Source organism: Anneissia japonica, unplaced genomic scaffold (genome assembly GCF_011630105.1).
Source record: "Anneissia japonica isolate Jap-2015-1 unplaced genomic scaffold, ASM1163010v1 scaffold26_len2425191_cov177, whole genome shotgun sequence".
Lineage (NCBI taxonomy): Eukaryota > Metazoa > Echinodermata > Crinoidea > Comatulida > Comatulidae > Anneissia > Anneissia japonica.
Genome location: NW_022685220.1, coordinates 1,508,949 through 1,530,506, shown reverse-complemented (window position 1 = coordinate 1,530,506; position 21,558 = coordinate 1,508,949). Strand labels below are relative to the sequence as shown.

Sequence of the window (21,558 nt, the reverse complement as noted above, 5' to 3'; positions counted from 1 at the left end):
AGGCGAAACATTTTTTTATGCCTTGTTTAGCGAACCCACCGACTGCAAATATTGATAATTTCGAATAAAAATAAAATTTTATTTTTGGCTAATACGCGCACCCACAACCACGGAAAGTGAAAATTTCCCCCCAAAAATAAAAGTTTTTCTGTATTTTTATTACACCTTCTGCTGCCATGAAATCTCCAAAGTTAAGATATGTATATTTCTTCCTAATTATATAAATTTGAAGCATTTAACCATCCTATTTCAAATTCACCAATAAAATTTTATTTTTATTTTCTCCTCTGTCTGGATGTTTTTGGCAAAACTATTTGCTAAATAAGAAAACAAAATTATATTTTTATTTTATTCCGCCCTCCTCTGATGATCCTTAAAAAAAAATAAGTATCAAAACAAGGAGTAAAAAAAGTTTCGCCCTTAGCATCCGGTTTTCCTATGTTTTTCCACAGGGTTTTTTCTGTCCAGCACTGAGTTCAATTTCCGTGCTAAGATCTTCTTCAAATTTTGTCCAAACAAAGTCCATATATGTATGGGATGCAAATTAAATTAGGTATGGCACGCACTAAGTGCAATAAAGCGTGAGTAACCCAAAATTTGCATGTGTCTACTGCTGGTAATTTTTTTTTTTTTTTTTTTTGCTATTTTTATAAACCATCCACATTTTCTGTGTTGGCAATTCATTTGAATAATTGTTCAAGTACAAAAGTACAGATTGTTGACTTTATAGTTCTTTCTAGGACAGGTCTTATCTAGGCACTCTATCATATTTTCTATCTTTAGCTTAATATGATACATCCCATCATTTCTCCAAACAGATTTACTCTACAACTCACATGGGACAGAATAGGTAAGAGTCTATAGCCAACCACGCCCCCTTTCCACACCCTGGGGCAGTATAGACACAAAAAAGACAGAACTGGACAGGATTTTCCACCATGAAAAATTTTTCGGGGGAAGAACAAAATCTCCATAGGGCCCCGAGCCCAAGCCAGGATGAAAACTTTTGTTGTCAGATTTAGGAGGAGACTTAATTTGGGGAGCGGCCGAGTGGGGGCCCCCCATGTGAGGTTGCCCCGTGGCCCTTACTGGCTCTCGACGCCACTGATCCTACTTACTATACAGTAAGGCATTTAGTGCAAGCACTCCCCCTCTCACGAGAGTGAGGGTTTTATACAGTTGGTACAATATCTCTTGTTGTTATTACCATTAAAATATCACATTAAAATATTCAAGAGCATTAGACGCAATATAAATTCACATTCGATTGGAATGACCAAACATGTTTTATTTTATCACCACTGCAATTACCATTACAAACATATTTTGTATGTCGAATAACAACTTTGGAATTGCAATACCTTACCATTCATTATAATAATGATATTTTAAAGTTGATATCAGCCTATCATCTGGTATTCTGGTTATACCTCACCTCAATTATCATAATTGCAACTGTTGACAATCTAGTACATTGTATAGCTTAGAATAATTCAACGCTGTATGATTAAAGTAAATAGCGCATCTCAGAACACATCACATTATGTTTTTATCAAGGGGAGAATTTGGAGAGCTGGCTTTTTGCTTCAATCAAACTCTAACACAATCACAAACTAGATTCTTTAAAAAACATATCTGTCAATGTAGATCATAATACTGTTTGTTTAGTTATCTTAATAAAGGTGAACAAATTGTGGAGCGAAGCTTGATAAATATGTGTGATGGGGAATATTAGCTGATTTAGGTTAAACCCATAAGCAAAAGGTTGAATGCCAAATTGGTATTGATTGCTTACCCTAATGCCACAGATAATTAAGGGCATATATAAGTTAACAAACACAAAGCAGGCCAAAGGTAATCTGCCGTTTTCATTAAATATACATCAAGCTTATGAATTTGAAATTTGAAAGTATTCAAGCTTGTGATAATAATGTAAACAACATGGTTTACTCATCTATTTTTTAACGAACCACTTCTGTTTGCAATCCTTATATACAGTCAGTGGCGTAACAAAGGGGCCAGTGGCCCCTGGGCAGGGACCCTGTAAGGGCCACCAGATGCTGGGGACCAGGGCCATGAAGAGCACCCGTTGGGGATATGGGGGAGAATCTCCCGGCTGCTCCAGCATTTTTAGCGTTCTATTAAACATATTTTAATGCCTTTTTCACATATATGAATTTTAAGTTTATGTATCATGATTTGAAATGCCCCCCACCCCCCAAGAAAACCTGCTAAAGATATCACTAGTAAACATACTGCAATAAATACCCAAAAAAACCCAAATAAATTAAAATCTATAAATATTTATGAAAAAAAAAACATATGTATCATACTCACATGCCAATGCTTTTGCTCCCGGTTTAATTCTTGTTTCACATGGTTGTTGGTCTTAAAGTTTAATGTTTTTCATCGATATATTATATAAATAATAAATTGGATTTGCTGGCGGCCCCTTGTGGCTCCGAGGCCCTTGGTTTTGCCAGTGAGAGCACATAGCCATTATGCCACTGTATAGGGTAGCCCCCCACATCCCCCACCTTTTAGTGTTCCCTTGCGGATCTTAAGTTTGAGATATGAAAGACAAAGCTACTACTTTTTTAATACAGTCATCATTGAAAAGACTAAAACCTCAATGGCAATTCATATGAATATTGATATTGCACATTATGTAGAAGTATCAATACGCTTTACATTACCGTATAACAAAAGGTTAGGATTATGAGGTACAGTAGTATATTAATGAGGTCACTTTATTCCATATTGTTAGATGAAATATCCGCTTTTCTTAATTTCTGTATCATGATGCATATAGACTATGCCATATAAGCTCTTTTTTCTTTGTTCGATTCTGATGACTCTCATTCGAAAACAATGTTGTCAGGCTTCAATTGAATGAAGAAATAAGGTAATATGGAGGCACAACATAATTTATAGTTATGGCTTCCATTATTACAAAATTACATTACATAATACATCACTCAGGCGCCAGTTAACATTTGCTATTGTTGGACCATGACCAACACAAAGCATTATAAACAGTTAGTTGTATATTATAAATTACAAATTCCTCAATTTTTAACAATCTATAATTGCCCTCTTCGTTAACATGAATATAGAAATCAATATGTATTCAGGTTTGCAAAAAACTTCAGTTCCAAAACAATTCTAATACATGATTATAAACTATCAATTAATCTATGTCTTGCAACGCCAAGAAATAATTCATTTTCGTTTCCTACTAGGAAATAGGAGCCAATGCAATTAAGTGTATGTATGTGTTCGCATTATGTCACAAAATTTTGTAAAACAGAAACATGAATTTCCTTGCAATTATGAATTTTTTCATAAATGTAGCAGTTGTGCCCTATTGATTGCAAACATGCAATATCGTTGTGGTCTGTTGAATTTTTTTTCTTCAAGTCAATATATCCTAAATCCACCAATGGGGTGGGCATAAAGGCTATTTGTGTCTTTCGATCAATTCGCAAACATGTTTAACAGGCACGGAAACTGAGATGTGTATTATTAGTATAAAGGCATCCACCATTCTTGTTAATATACATTCACTATTGTTTAATATATATTATATTTTTAGTTTTATTTATTAATTTTTACTATTTTGATAGGTACCTGTTGGATTACAGGGGGGATCCAGATATGTCCAAAAGAGAGGGGGATCGACAGGAGGGCTGATCAAGACAACACTACCCAAGGGGTTGGGGCGGTGAAATTGTTCGCCCCTGGATGACAGATATGTGGCCCTGTGTCAACAGTGAAAATCTTCCTTTCCTATTCATTATCTTCTCAATTTAAGTGTAGACAAGGTGATATATACTATTATATATGAATTTTAGCCATTATTGCTATGAATTTATGAATTTATGCCATTCATTAAAACTATACGAAGTGTGTCATGAATATCATATGGATTGCAGCCATTCATTAAACATTATTCAAACAACATCATGCAATTCATTATTATTAACAATGCACTATTCAATATTACCACACTTTAGTGTCAACTATCAATTTTAGCCAGTCATTAACACTTTCTGTACAATATTAATTAAGGGAATTTATTACACTCTGTAAAGATCAGATTTTAGACTTTCATTATAACACTATTCATATGTGGTAATATTAGTCTAAGCTGTCTATTAAAGGTGTACAGTTACAAGTGTACACCATACTTTAGGCAAGTATTATGAATGAGTGGTGGACCATCAAGGCAAGCAATATATGCTCTGCACCCGAGCTAAAACTCCAAAGAAAATACCTTTTTACTTTTCTCCATTTTATTTAGTATTTCTTAGCCAAAATCTTTAATCCAACCTAAAATTTGGAGTTGCTTTTGCTACATTTCAGTGGAATGTCTGAAGTCTCATTCACTGCCGATGTGTCCTATGAAGAACATAACACCACGATGGAATAAGAAATCTTTTAAGAAGAAACTATAACCAATGCAAGTATAAAATGGAAAATATTTGTATTTTAACAATAATAAAATTCAGTCTTTGACTAGGCTAATATGTAATAGATGGAGCAGCCCCAAGCATACCCTACATCCAATCCACCACTGAGACCATTAACACTATGCATCATATAACGGTTTGTTATTCCATCATATGAAACATAGTCATTAACTATGGTCTATTTACTGCATACATGTCCTATCGTAAGAATAGACACATTCCACGAGGTTTGTTTACTGCCGATCATGTGACACATAGCGGGTATTACTATGGAGAATTTACAATGTGATCATTGTTAAAAGTATAGGAAAGGGTAATGTTATGGTTTCGAATACATTCGCCCAACATTAACTGGGAAAGAAAGGCACTACGATTGTTCAAAATAGTGTTTCTTTACTTATTCAATGTGTTCAATGTGCTCTGTTGTATCCTTTTGAATTTATGTGATCCTTTGTAAACCTAAGCAGGCCTAGAAATGGTGGATCATCAGACTCTTGAGCATACCTAAACAGGCCACAGACATGCAGGGGCCTATGGCCTAGCATTTCTCGAAAAAAAACCTTATTTATCTTTTAAAAATCTCAATTTCAATTTCCAATCTATTTGGTAAAGGTTACTGGCATATCCAACCAACATTATTCAACATCAAATCTTTACAGCACAAACACTCTTGAGAAGCCTCACATTTTCCTAATTACAAGCATTGCTTGCGCTGCACGTTTACAATTGATACCCACTATGTCACATGACCAACCTAGCAGAATGTGTCTGTTACGCAATTAACTACGCATATTCAAAATTAAGCCAGTTAACACTATATGTAATGGTTGCACTATCGTACGAGTTGAAGCCATTAGTTATGCGTATACTCATGGTCTATACTCGATCATATGACATTTAAGTCATTAAATTTTTCAACTGATCCTTTGTAGATGCGGCAGGATGGTGAGTTTATAAACACAACAACGGTGTTCAGTCCTTCCTTCTATTAGCATATCTAAATCATTCAAACCCAACTCATTCAAACTCTGAAGTTAACATTCTCTAGAATTTGCATTAAAAATTAGTTCCACTAAAATTCAATTTGCTAATATGAAATAACACTTATATATACATATATTTTTATTTTTTGAAGATTTGTATTGTCTAAGAACATAATTTTTCGATTTTGATCTATAAAATTTTTAAGTGTTTAAGGAAGAGGCGCATTATAAATGCCCATACCAGCACTAGTTCTGATACTGTCAGAAAAGTAACTTCAAACATTTTGGTAATCCTTGCTAGGTAAACGTAATGTTTAATGTTTCTAGGAAAATCTGAATTGAATTGCATACACTCAAAACAATTAAGTGAGTCCATTCAAAATTGGTCCATTTTCAGGCATTATTTTATCAAACTATATCATTAAAAATCTAGGCTCAAAAGCTTCTAGACATTAAATGCCATTAAAAAGTTTAGATTAGAAGAGAATAGCATCAAAAGCCATCATCACCATTAACTGGCTCCATGTCTCAGGAGTATCTATGTCTGAGACCTAGGATACCCAAGTCATTTCTGTTCTGCATTCACCGTAACAAATGAAATGGCTGCTGTCATATAGCAGAAATATTCTTTAAAATGAATCTCATACCTTCTGTTATCATGTATTATTTTACCTGATGCCATCTCTTGAACACATTTATTTTTCTATACTATATGATTTGACACATGATTTTTTTGTTCCTTTGCAACATTTTACTTTTGGAATAGAAAGCGCTAGCGAAGGTGTTAGTAATTTGACTTGCTAGTAGAAAGCAACAAGGATTGTTCATACATATTTGATGTCAGATAAATGCATGATTTTGAACATTGTAATTTGAACATGTAAAATTTCACAATCATGCAAATGTGTTTTTCACAGCAAAATCAGGATGATGGGGACGTAACAGGTATTCATCTATTCACGGAATAAACCTATACAATAAACATATGACCAGCTCTGGCAAAACCCTCCGTTTGTCGCAAAATCCAACCATTATTAAGTATATTAAAAACTAGACATCTGACTATATAGCATTTCCACATACATAGAATTTCTGCTGATATAACTTTTTTTTTTCATTAGACTTTTTTTCTTTACGGAAAAAACCTATAAAATAAATGTAACCAGCTCTGGCAAAACCCTCCATTTGTTGCAATTTCTAATTTCCTGCAAGCACCCAAAATGGAAGAGAATCAGAATTTTGAAAATTTTCATGTTTTTGCATTGTAAAAAAGAAGATTGAATAACATTTCTGCAATATATCAATCACTAAATTTAACTCAAATGTATATTAAAATTTTTTTTTAAATACAAATCTTAATAATAAGCTAAAAATTTTGGAATCTTTGGAATCTGTTTATAAAAGCATTGGATGATATCTAACGAATTAGATGTTTATAACTTCGCTTATACTCAACTTATTGTGTGATGCAAAATAATTGATTACCTTGCTTAATAGGACACAAGTGAAGCAGTTTTGTAGGATTTGAATCGCTTACCTCGAGGCTCGAAGTCGAAAAATACTTAAATAAACCTACAAAACCTATTTGTCCTATTTTCTCTGTCTCTTCTTCATCATTTGTTTCTTTTATTTAACTTCTATTGAAAATTTGTTCATTTCATTCGTTTTGTCTATGACACAAACATAACAAATACAATGCACAGACACGTAGTGGACGGGATTGTCAAAAAGTGAACTGAATCAACTATTAATGCACTTTAAAATTCTACAGCCATTACCATTACCATGTCAACAACTTTTGCTCTTCTTTTTGAGTGCTTTAAAATGATACATCTTGGATCGGTATTTGACTGTTGAAACACGTACGAACCATAATAACAAAACATAAAATGGCCATTAATATACATTAAAAATAAATAATGTTGACATGGCTCATAATTTTTGGTTATGCTTACTACACATAAATTATGTGTGGTATAAAAAAAAACTATCTTTTTAACATAGCACCTTTACTCATTAGCATCTATAAAGCTTTGAAAATGATAAATAAAATCTTGATAGATGAATGCCCAGGTCTACATTAGGAATTCAATTTTTCATATTATTTGTGCGGTAACATAAAGTGCAAGGAGGCCTCTCTTAATGCAGTATATAAAAGCTAATTAATTTATAAATATATCTTAAGGATGTTTTGGATTGAGGATATATGTTCATGCATATCTTGTATACTGTTTTAAAATATGGCATATTTTTAACAGAGGTACAGTAAGCTGCAGAGTATTATTAATTGAAATTCAAACAACGTACAAGCTTGCCAATAATATTATCAGATTGCATACAGAATGAATAAACCATCTTGTAGCTTCACTTGCACATACGTAGGTCAAAGTTCTAGGCACATAAACAATCTAGAATATTATAAAACATGTGTATTCATGGACAGTGTTTCTGTTCTAATTCAAATTATCTTACTGTTACTCAGTGCTTGATATATTAGAGGGTTAAAGAGCTTTTGAGCTCCGAGTTCACCCATCATTGTCATCGTAAACATCGGTCCATCACTAAATGTCACCGTAGGGACGGGAACAAATATACAGACAATAATACCTACGTAATTATATTCACAAACTACTGACCATTGCTATCAAATGGATTATGTAGAGCACTTAATCTAGGGAATAAAAAATCATTCCGTTTGTTTCACCTGCGATTAACGTTAGTAAATGGCTGGCACACCATTCACAATTGTTTTTACCTTATGAGCTTTCATCCCAAGAGAGAAACACTCCATATCACTATGTCGCCAGTATATTTGATGATCTAACCTTAAGGGTTTAATATTATAAAAGACCAGGCCAGCTACATTGGGAATAAAAATGGCAACAAGAATAGAGCTGGAAAATATTCCCATTTTAAAATAATCTAACATTCAACAATGACATGTTGTACACATCATTATATATTTTCATTCACCTACTGGTACATGCTTTTAGCAGGGAAATTTTATTATATGAAAGGGAAAATGTGTTTTTCCACCCACCTCCTACAATGTTTTAAAAATCTATTTCGCTAAACAAGCTATAAAAACATATTGCCCATCATTTTGAAAACCCTGGCCCTGAATTACAGTAAATGAGATCTTTTCACAACTGAATATGGAATCGAATATACGACAAAGAAGTTTGTGAAAGAAAACCTAGTTGTTATAACCTTTCCGATACTAAGTGTGGTATGATAGTGTTAAATGCACTTGCAAAATCAATCAGAGTAGATTTGACAATTGCCTTTGGTGATTCTAGGTGCTTATATTGTGTAGAAATACAGCAGTCCACACAAAGTTCTCTTCTGATTACCATATGCGAATTGATTTTTGAAATCAGCTCTAAGCGTCGTGGTCTTCAAAAGGATATACATTCTATGCTAAGCTAAAAATATATGAATTATTAAATTTCATTTTTAATTGCTCACCAGTGCTTTGTAGGTATAAATTAATTAAAATGAGAAAAAGTTTTGCTTTTAAAATAACAGCTGCATAAAATAATGAAATATTTATTATATTCTTGCACAGGCCTTAAATCAATTAAAACCAATGAATTTTAATCAATCAATATAAATCAATTAAAGTCAATCAATTAAAGTATACAATCAGTAAAACCCACAAGTATAAACTAATACATTTAAACAAGAATTGTTCAATCAATCAGCAATAATTTCTAATTTGGGAAGGTTATTTTCTTAGCCTTTAAAATTCTTTTTTTGAGGTTTTCCAGAATCACACTGACTCTACCTTAAACTGGCAGCCACACAGCTGCTTATCATCATGTTTTCTGTTTTTATCAGATAATTATTTGATCAATATCTATCTCTAACAGTCTCACCACATTACTTCTAATTAGTAACAAATACTTTTTTGACAACAGTTCATTACTCTTTAAATGAAGCAAGTTCTATTGTTTGCAAATAGTTTTGATGTTTGATTGAATTATCAACACATTAGGTAAATTCTGTTCAAAAAATTTTTAATCAATCTGTTGTCATTAAACTAGTAATCCATCTAATCATATTCAATTTGGACACTAAACTCAAAAGCAACCAGGCACAGGTACTGTATTATTGGGAATAGAAATGACAGCAAGAATAGACTGGAATGCATATCAAGGCATCGTTGCAAGTTAAATAACAAAATGTTAAATAATTCTACAGGTAAATGGTTGAATAAAAAAAAAAAAAACCCTGACATGTTACATAGAACTGATTAACTAGGTTTGTTGATATCATATTTAAAATGAGTTGCTGTCTTCAGTTACCATTTGTAAGGATAATTCTGAAAGATTGTAGAAGTAATCCTTCAAGATACATTTATCTATATTGAGCCATAATCTAAGAAAATATTTGAATTGCTTTTAGTCCTTTGTGTATTTAAGTAAATTATTAGCTTACTACAACTGTAAAGTACTACAGTAGAACAAGAAAATTTGTTCCTCGCCATTAAAATAGATGATGCATAAAGTAATCTTTCCTATATTCTTTGCAGACTTTCAACTAGCTGGTAAATCAATGGATTTTCATTTCTCAGTACAGAAGTCCATAAATCAGCAAAATCTGAATTTTTCTGATCTGTGCTTCTATGAAGTTGAAAATTCAACAGCAATTCAGTGTTCTTTTGCATATGTTTCCATATATATGTTTCCATATATATTCTTTAAAAATGGTATGTTTTTAAATAGTGACAATATACTACAGAATACCTAACTGGGAATATTAAATTTCTTATTTTTACAATTTCATTTTGATACACAAATACGATAATTTGTCACTCTGTTTTATAGGACACAGCTTAATGCAATTCTCTGTGCTCTAACGTACCAGTCATTATGACTCCAAGGTATATGAAATTATACAATTTCAGATATAAAAATATTGGTATTTTCTGAACTCTAAATGTCTGACTACAGTATATCATTTCCGCATACATTTTTGTAGTGTATATCTGCTGATACAACTTTTTTCTTTTCCATTAGACTAATTTTTTTCTTGAAATTTCAATGATTCTGAAGACTGAACTGGAGGATACTCCAATTTCAGGTGGTATTTGGAAATTTAGAATGTTATATTAATACATGTGAATACATGTGAATATGCATAACAATAATTTATGATAAAGAATTATTTTGACAATGACATCAGAGTAAGTATGATGACTTAAAACAGATAATATGAAATTACGATCTTAATAGCTTTGCGCAGTGTAAAATACTTGTGTTTCATTGGGTTACATGATATGGTTTATGGGATGAGGTAACTATATGGTATATCACAGGGTCTGTGGGTACATCAAGAATCTATAAAAGCTCCAAGTTAAGAACAGAGTGGTTGAGCTCCATAAGTAGATATCAGCTTGATAAATTGCAAAATTTGATGCGATGCAAGAAGAAGACACAAGAACTTGACAAAACATAACGGAACATGGAGACCTTTGGAATGGAAAGTGTTCGATGGTTGATTGATGAAATAAATCAGCTTGGAGAGCGTTAACTAGCAAATAATGGCATCGTCACACTGCTTAGTCTACGTCTTCGATTGGCCATAAACTCAGAACGCCCGCACATGTCCGAGCAATCTGCTATATATCACTTAAATCGTAAACAGCTTTGGCAGGATTTATCTATAATGTATTACTGTATTTACTGTTCATAGGGTACGTTGACATACATACACTTACGCCAGGCATCACTCAAATCTGGTGTAGCGGTTTGAGAGAATCAGCCTGAGAGAAAATAGAAAACTTTTAACTTGAACCTATGCCACCATGGTATTTAGCCTATCAAATTTCATATAAACAATAGTAGCTCCAGGCTTAGAAACCAGCTCACTGTCTTAATATCAATACCTCTTATTTCTTCTTGTACCCATATTTTCAATGAGATCTAAAGTTCCATAGTCAGTCCAAAATCACTCGCCTAACAAAATCTATCACATAACTAGCTCTAGGCTTAGAAAATGTAGGCCGTTGCTTTGTTCTCGTTAAGGCCTCTCTTTTTCAACTCATATTCGAAACTAGATCCAATTTGTTATTTCTCTCATAATGAAATCTGTAAAAGATACCATATGTATCACTATAAGTACTAGCTACAGGTTTACGTCTAGTGACAAAACAAAAGCTACCCCTTCAAAAAATGATACTGAATACCAATTGGTTGTAAGTTTACTGAAAGTCACAAGGAATTTGGGTCCAATGTATCCAACCTGGCAAGCTGACTGGCTTGAGTTATAGAGTTCACGACAGGTCAGTTCATATGTCAAAAGGTTCAAGTTACGTGACTAATGTGCACCAGATAGAACCTCAACACCTAATATAATGGTAGATTGGTTGTACTCTGCTCTTTTTGTCTTTAAACCCTAAAAAGCTTTGACTCGATCATACATGATTTGCATATGATAATTATTATTAGTATGAAAGGTGCATTATGCCTAATTGTAAATGGAATCAATTCCCACATGACAAGAATCCAATTTCAATTTGCATTCAACAGCTTTCAAATTTGATTACCCATAAAACAATATTTGATTATTTTTATGGTAATGTTCTCACCCTGCTTAATATTTTAGTTCCCTGATCTTTCACCACAAATTGCGAGTTTAATGTTGCATTTATGCTCATTATGTGTATATTATATTTCTTTACTTTTTTTTTATAATCCAAAATGAAAACTAAATTTGAATTTTTAATTTGTATATTTCGGCCTATAAATAAGGATTTTTGTAATAACTTTTCATCTATTATTTGAAAATCCTTGACGTTGAGAAGCGTAATCACAAATGCTGCACCAAACTGCTCCTACAAATTGAGTAGGTAAACCTTATTTGAAGCCCTTCATGACCCTAGGACAGGTTTTACTGTAATATCAGAACATATGCCTTGATTGCTACATTTGTAACAAATTACTCTCTTTTTGAAATCAAATATATTAAATAATTGAATCGTGTGCACAGAAATGCTTTGCTCTGTCAATCAAAGGGTGATGAGTTCAAGCATGATGATCGTCACATAACTCACGTCCTTTGGTGAGACACTTTATCTTTCTATGTCTATCTTCACCTAGGAGTTAAAATTGGTACTCGGGTAGGAAGTCGAATAACATAAAATGAAATTGGTTTGCTGCGCGCTAAACAGCATGACTAGGAATAATCCCCAAGGGGTGAAGGAGACATTTTACTTGAGCATTATTGTATCTAATGAGTGTATAGATGTGTGTATATTGTATCTGATGAGTGTATATTGTATCCGATGACCACAGGTAAGTTCACAATGAACAAATATATTAGCGGATATTTTTTTCGTACAATATCAAAACAACAAAAAGAAAAATAGACAATTCTAATCCCATGCTACATTTGCCTAACACTATTACAATAACTTCATTTTAACTGTCTGAAAAATTGACCACAAATCTGTTAAATACGTACAACCTGCAGGGGCAGATCCAGGACTTAAAAGAGGGAGGTTCAAAATGTTTTCCAAAAAACCCCAAAAATTAAATGAGGGTACCAGGGTCCTCCCTGGGAAAAATTTTCATTCCTAGATGGTCAGAAATGAGCTTTCCTGACTTCTGAAGAATCTTTTAATGACCTTTAAATTCTTCAAAAATTCAAGGTTTTCCCCCTCTTGAGAAAAGGTTAGGTAATTTTATCTCATTCTTTAGGCCTATCATAGAGGAAAAAAAGACAGGCAATATATTATTATATTCCAACAACATTGAGTAGTTGGCTAGGCCTATGTAGTCTTTCTTCAATGGATCGATGAACCTATAGGCCTAAAGAACGCACTTTGTACATAAATTATTACGACGACAAACCAAAAACTGTGTGTATAATTTATTTAATTGAAAACTAGGTGGGCTAAGCCTAGTAATTGTATAATCTTCCAACCTATGCCTAGGTAGGTTTTAGCATGCCTTTTGTAAGCCAGGACCCAGTTGTATTTTTTTGTTACGTTTCTTCACAGAGGCGGATTCGTCCGAACCCCTTAAACCCTCTGGATCCGCCACTTACCTGTATATGGCACTAAGAGCCTAGTCGTAAAATAAAGTATGTTGCATTTTGGAGTGTCATAAAACCTTTATCACTCTCAAACTTGTCTGACAACTTGATAAAACTAGTGGAACAGTAATGCTTACATATGAAATGGCCAGAGATATACACCCTAAACTAAAACATAACAAAATGGAAAGTTGTTTTCATACAAACATACATGAAATTAGTGACTTTCAGTCAGTAGATCTGACAAACAAAACTCAAACTACACTGCAAATCATATATTTTCTTTGTACACTTTGCCACAATTTAATATAATTCTTAATGCCTATGTTTATTAGAGATAAAGGCTTTTTATACGTTTATTCAAAATAATTTTTTTCTTATATTGGACAATAAATAATCTTAGGACACAAAGCAAATTTCTTGCATATTCTGTGCACATGGCAACTGAAACCTTGCACACAGACAGACTTACTAGTCTTTTGCAAGATGTGACCACATAAACCTAATATTCAGTAGTACTACAGATCCTGTATACCACTGTGGTAGTATGAACCTAAACATTCTATACAAACATATTTACAAGTCATTTGACATCAAATTTCCTTAATGTCTCTGCACAATCTCAATCATACTTCACAATCACTTTGATAAATATTTTTGTATATTTACTATGCAATCTTGCATGAATTGTACTGAATAAGCAAATTAAGATAATCCTTATAAATTGCATTAAGGTTTTTGATTGCATTTCTTCTCTTAATTTGATATTAATTTGATTTTTCTTCAAGAAGATTTGGAAGACACTGACTGGCTTTAGTTTATGCTATGCTAGTTTTACTACAGTATTAATTTTATAGAATAATAAATTAATTTAAGGAAATGAAACAGTAGAGGAATATTTTTAAAAAACTTCCACTGCAATTAAACCAGGAAACCTTTGAATTTTTAATATAAGGATATTGTCATCTGACCTTTATTTCATATTGTAAATTTAGATTTTTAAATAAAATGTTGTGTTTTGAGTGTCTCATATAAACCAAATGAACTGAAAAAATATATAAATAAATTATTGTGTGATTTGGATAGCAAAAGGGAGTGCAAAATTATGAAAAAAATATATATATAAAAGGATTACCCAAATTAAAGTACAAGATATTAACATAATATGAGTAATGCCTTTACTAACAGATGCCCTGCTCATACTATGAATATAACATAAACACATTATGGCACACCGTGTATTGTGTACCTTGCACCTTAAATTTCAAGTGAACAGTTCAGTGGAACCGTGTGGTAGTGATGGTTTTTACTGTTCATGGCAATCCTGGTTACTTTAGTTTAATACTTGAGTAAGTTTTTTCTTTATTTTATTTAAGCACATAGAAGCTCTGGCAAATGCGCTATATAAATGTAACATTATTATTGTTTGAAGGTTTGCGTGGGTGCAGTAATAATATAGTAAATGCTTGCAGAAAAATGCTTTTCAGAACTATCTACATGGTATACCTCAAGCATTTAATATATTATTATTATTATTATTATTATTATTAATTATTATTATTAAATGTATTATTATTATTACTACTATTATTATTATTATTATAAAGTTTTCTGTAGAAGACATCTATGATTTGCCCATATACAAAATTTATGACGACAACGTCATATCCTAAGTTATATGGGCAAATCAGATATATGTCACATAAAATTTGAAAGTGTAACCAGAGCTTAAAGAGTTTCTCGTATTACGGCACTGTATTCACGCACCATGAAAACTTTTAGTATTTGTAATTAGGTATGCTGGTATCTAGTCGGCTCTCAAGCACTACTTGTTTAGTGCCAGTAAGATCAATCCAATATTTGTTTTTCATTTTCATTCCATGTATTCCATAAAATTGTCCTGCTAAATAATTTGTAAATGACGTTTGTATGAGACAGAATCAATGTCAAGAGTTAAAGTCTTAAGATGAATCAAATCATTATAAAGAACACTTCATAGACCGAATATTATGTTACAGTGCAGTTTTTTTTAACCATTTTTAATATTAAAATAAATATATAAATAACAACCTTTTATAATAAAAAAAATACAAGGAGTATAAAATATGCCAACAAAATTTTTGATATACCTTTAAAAAGATTTCATAGCCTATCTGAAGGTCATGTAACTTGTACGATCAATTACCGAAGCAGGGGGAGAAGCAGATGTGCGGTGACAATGACCTTACGGACATTGTTTCTCAGAGATGACAAAATGTAAATTGTTTTAATCATTTTTCTTCATGGACAATATTGAATTAAAACACTTACCACAGTCCACCAGAATCTTTTTTTCTCCTTGGGAGGATTTTCATTACTACCGGTTTTATCCTCACAGTCCGAACTATTTCCATCATGATCCGTTTTTATAGATAATAAAGAACGCTGTGAACTAGAATCAGATTTATCTCTCGACAAAGCATTTTCTCTTGCCTTTTTGTTGGCAATCATCACTTTACATGTTTCAAATAATATCGAGCTTTTATCCATTTCTGGTGAATCTTGCGATGTGTCCGTGTCTGTAACTGCACTGCTTCTGTTAAGCGTTCTCCGACGGTTCCTTTGGTACTGATCTGTCTTTGAACCATCCTTCCTCCCACCATCATTGTGCAAGAACATTTTGATGGCTTCCTCCACATCCGGTGAGTGTGACTGTTGCTTTACAGGCTTCATCGCCGATGAGGTAGCTCACTAAACTTCACTCGTATTAAATTACCAATTCCAGTAAATATTGTTATATCTTCTTTTTTTCACCAAAAATAGTAATACTTTCCCTTGATTTGTTTGTTTGTTGCTTTGTATCTCGCATCCTTTCCATACTTAACTTTCAACACTATGTGTGAAAAGAGGTGACTCAATTATATAAACATTTCTGTTACCTGAATCTCTGACTTGATGATGGTTCTAATAACTGCCTGTTAAAACGATGGCGCTCAGCTTAACGGTAAGTATAACATCCTAGGGAGTAATAATAATATTGTACATTGAAGCAATATAGTGCTATAATCCTTTTAGTATGTACAATCCAGATGAGTATTTCTGTTCCAGTTGAGCGAGCAACCAACTAGCTCCAGTGTTTAGTGAGGCAGTCCCTTTCAGCACACTTCCATCTCATTTAGACAACACTATCACTAGTCATCATATCAATATTTATACATGCTTAGCACAGCATAGCGGATACTGTGACTGCAATAGCGTCGATCCTCACAATTTATCCACCAGTTTTCTAGAATATACACTACTGACTGATAGCTTCCTATCAAGGGACTAGACATATACCAAGGCAATTTCCATATTGACTCATATTCTGTAATATTAGTTAATTTTTATTTCTTTTTATTTGCCTCTACTTTTATATCTTGGATATTCTTTCTTAAAATAGATAATATATTTCCCAGTGCGCTTGTGCACTTCCAAGGAGTCTGTTTACAGTCTAATTTTACAATTCGCAATTATACAAACTATTTTCCCTTGTGGTTGTTAGTAAATAACCATCTTCAGCTAAAACACATTGATTCTTCTTTTGAATGGTTAGTAAACAACAACAATTATTCATGAAATCTTCAAGAAAAAAACTGAATAGTGATTATCGCATGACAAATGTCTTTACCGCAGAAAATCAATATTGGAGGAAATTCCAAAACTGAAGTTTATCCAACAAGACAGATTGCAGATGTGTAATAAATCTGGAATACAGAGTAGATCCTTTGGCAAGTTTCTAACCACTGCTGATATTGCTTCATCACATCTTTACATTAGCACTTGTAATACTTTGCAAGATCCTTTTTTTTTTTATCGTTGAGTAATTTTAAAGGTGATTCAAAGTATGTCTATAATAGTGAGCATGTGCAGAGAGTACTAATGCCACTGGAAGTGTTTTATCGCTCCAACTGTAATCTAATACAGCACTTTCGAAGCAGATGAACATAACAATTATATGATGATGATGCCAGACTTATAGCAAACTGTAACAGATAAACATTCCGTATGCTACAGAGACAGCACTCAAAACAGAAGCAACATCACCAACCTTTGTGCTCTGGCTGAAAAAATATGATTAATATATAGAATTTGAAGTAACTTTAAAGGCTGTCATTTATCAAGAAGGGAATCAATATAATGCTCCAAGCAATAAGTCCTTGTGATGAAGTGATCCTACCATCAGCCATTCAAATTCTTATCATCAGTATTGCCGTCACGATTCCTTTCGTTGTCAATTGGAAACATCGCTGTCATCCAAATAATTTCTATGATTACTGATCATCCCTGTACAATAAAACCCTCTTTAACAGTATAACCGGCGGTGGTGTGCTCATCTTACTCTTAGTAGTTCCTTCATTTCTCATCATCCAGCCATGAGCCATTGATGTCTTTACATATAGCTTCTACCCTATCAAAAGCCTTTGTAATTGTTTAGATAGGTGACGTCACAAGGTAGTTATTATAAAAGCATTAGTTCAACATGGCTACATGCAATATATATATCACCAAGTACGCAGCATAATTTCATTGAGCAAAACACAATTTCTTTACATTTACTCGGCCTCTCTATTTTCATAATGGATTACTTTCAGTAGCTCTGACAACCAAATTACCAAATTAAATTTATGGGACTCAAAATATATACATCTATATACTAAGAACAACTACAGTACATATGAAGGAAAACTGAAAAATTACGTAATTATCTAGAAAACATTGTGTGTCCACATAAACAACCCACAGCAATCTAATTTCAGTTTGCAATAAACCCTGAGGGAGGAGATGATTATTTATTATTAATATTATTATTATTATTATTATCAATACAATATTAATAGAAAACAAAACCAAACAAACAATTCGAGCCAATGAATATTTTCATCTATTCGTACATAAATTAGATTTGAATCCATGGCCCTTAGGAAATTCTAACACTGCTATTGATAATTTACTTTCACCCATACGATCAAGGATGTTTTATCATATTCACGATTAAATGATCTTTGCAACTACGATCACGGATATCTACTATGGTCATGAATAATTCATCATATTCCCCAAATTATATCTATTACTACGAACACTAATATTTCATCATATCAACCAGTACTAGACGATTCTACTAATATTTCATCGTATCCATCATTACTAAATGATATTCTACTCCATTGTCTACTGTATGGTACTAGATATTTCAACGCAAACATATCAGCAATATTTTATCCTAAATGTAATAAATAATAAATTTTAGTATGTATGAATTTGAATTAGATATTTTTGAATTATGGGCTCCTTAATTCAAAATATATCTCAACATCAAAGCATAATTTTTTACTATCTTTTTAACAAACTGATCTGTTTTACCTTAATTTGTGTGTGTGTGTACATTACATTTGCAATATTAATTGTGTTTTATTAACATAATGTACTTTATCTACATTTTGCACAATGAAATTTTTAAATTTATAAAAATGAAGATATAATTGTATGTTTGTGGTGTGTCCCATTACTTTCAAATTAAAGTTAAGACAAAATTGCTGAATTACAATACATTTTTCTTTTGTTATAAGAACCAGTACAATTTTGCCCATGATCAGTGTTATATTTCTTTGCCAATTTAAGGCTCAAAATATTCTTATTTTGTTCTTATTTCACATTGTAACTTGCAATCAATGACCCTCTTGTTGGCAGGAAGACACCGGGACTGTTTGAGGGGAAAATTTCAGCACAAGTTTAGCCAAGTATTTTGTGTCATTCCCTGATAAAACTTTAGATTAAATCGCATTTGATGACATTAATGGAGAAGATATAATGTTCATATAACCTTTTTAAACATACATGACTAACCTGATTTGTTGGGGTTTTTTTTTTTTTTTAGGTAATTAATACTTTACTGCATGTGACTAACCTGATTTGTTGGGGTTTTTTTTTTTAGGATTTAAAACAGGATATTTTACCTCAGCTTTAGTTTCTTCTTATTTTTTAAACAATTTCAGCCTTAGTGTTCTTATAATAAAAAAAAAATGTATGTATTCACCACAAGAAAACATACACCAGGAATACACTGTCAAATATTTCAGTTTTGTTTCCTGAAATCATCAATCACTTCTGGATGGAGATGAGAACCATCATGAGGTCCACCCTTTACTTCTTAATAGCATCAAAGCGTTAGCGAAAAGTAGGCCTACATTTCTCGATGCGGTACTCGAAAAGATCGATTGCTTCCATTACCATGTCGTTTGCAATTTAACTGCTCTGTCAACTAGTTTGTTTTTTTATATAACTTATGTCTAGACAGCATTTATTGTTGCATTTGAAACAATTTATTCAAAATATTACTGGTTACAGTTAACTTTAACATGTAACATATGGTTGGAATTGTATTGGTTTCTTAAATGTCCTTACTATAGTGATTTTTTGTCATCTATTCTATGTCTGTATGGTACTGTCATATTTTATGCTTGATGAAAGAATAAGTCCCTTTTACTGGTGTTTTACACCTGTCTCTTATACACATCTAGATGTGTATAAGAGACAGCACATATGTATGGTAATCAATTCCAAATGAAACACCAATCAGTTGCAATAACTGCAACATAAGCACTCATCAGCTGATCAGATTGTCATCCATAATGCACTGCCAACCTGTGATGATGTATACACAAAGCTAGGCCATCAACACATGAAATCAGACCTTATAATTTGGATTATTTATAGACTACCGTAATGTATCTGCCAATATAAATGCAAACAAAGCTTAGCTTGAGTGACATCATCTTATGATGATATACTTGGATACCTACAAAAACGACACGACTGCAAACTTTGTATCAGGTTTTACGAAAAGCTATGCATGAAACTAGACCTTACGGATTATTTTTAGACAACTGCACTGTATATTTCAACATTAATTTTAAAAAGAGTCATGAGAGTTATATCACTTTATGACAATATACACAAATACTAAGTGTACTAACAACACAAATGCAACTGCTATGTTGTATCACTTTATCAGGTTTTACAAAAAAAAACAGGACACACGTGCACAAACACATTATAAACTTGATTATTTTTTTAGACTACTACTACATTGAATAGTATTTCAAACACAGACTAGTTTACTAAAGGTACTGTATATCTACCAACAATTGCTACATTTTATCTGTTCTTACAAAAACTAGTATACATTACAAACAAGTAAACTAGACAATATTATCTTGATTAGATATCCCAACATGATTTTATGAAAATATACATGAATATCTTATGTAACTACAATTGCATTGCAAGTCAGACATTTATGAAAAGCTAATGCAAATGCATAAAACGTTCATTATCTTCATTATTTTTAGACTTCTTATATTAATTTCCTACATAGGTTTGAGTGACATCATATTTACAACAATTATACTTGAATACTTAGTTTACAAATGATGCATCTAAAGCAACATAATCTCTCTCCCCGTATTATGCTTCAATTTCAACATGGATGTCATGAAAATATTATAATCAGCAATCATCATTACAGAATATATCCACATTGTGCAATGTCATAAAAACTGTTGGCAGAATTATTGCTAAACACATCAAATTTATCACCAAAATATTTATATTCTATGCATATCTCATAAACTCTTTTCTACTGTATGACGAACGGTATGGTCAAGAATATGATAGAAGAATATAAATCTACAGTAACTGAGAAAAATAGCAGATTCTTCTCTGAGCATCACAGAAAATGCATATAAAAATTAACATAAAATTTCCATAAAATGTGTATCACGCTCCCCACCAACCAAATTTTTGAAGAACAAAATATTTAGTGTTTGAAGGCAGTACCTATATGGGGCATATCAAAATTGCTAGTATGTATTTAATAGTTTAAAAATTTATAGTAACCAAACATGATATAAAATGTATTGAACGTAATCCTATATAATACTAAGCAATAAAAAGCAGGAAATGTTGGTAATTGGGCTTACAAATAAGAAGCAAAGATCTTATAAACACAAGATAGCGTTCTCCGCGATTTACGCGTAACA

The 21,558-nt window shown here is 32.3% G+C and overlaps 1 protein-coding gene across 7 annotated transcripts in view; it reads right to left on the bottom strand.

Moving 5' to 3' along the window:
* LOC117109033 (protein unc-13 homolog B-like) overlaps positions 1–17,892 on the bottom strand; it is a 101,859-nt gene extending 83,967 nt beyond the window's left edge. For 2 of the 7 annotated variants that reach the window (XM_033251274.1, XM_033251281.1), the window contains exon 1: positions 15,806–17,890. In XM_033251274.1, the coding sequence (XP_033107165.1) occupies positions 15,806–16,207 (402 nt within the window). In that variant the 5' untranslated portion in view covers positions 16,208–17,890. Of the gene's footprint in view, positions 1–15,805 lie in introns of all 7 variants that reach the window. The other 5 variants (XM_033251288.1, XM_033251297.1, XM_033251263.1 and 2 more) reach the window with 4 other exon arrangements.
* Between the last annotated feature and the right edge of the window lie 3,666 nt (positions 17,893–21,558).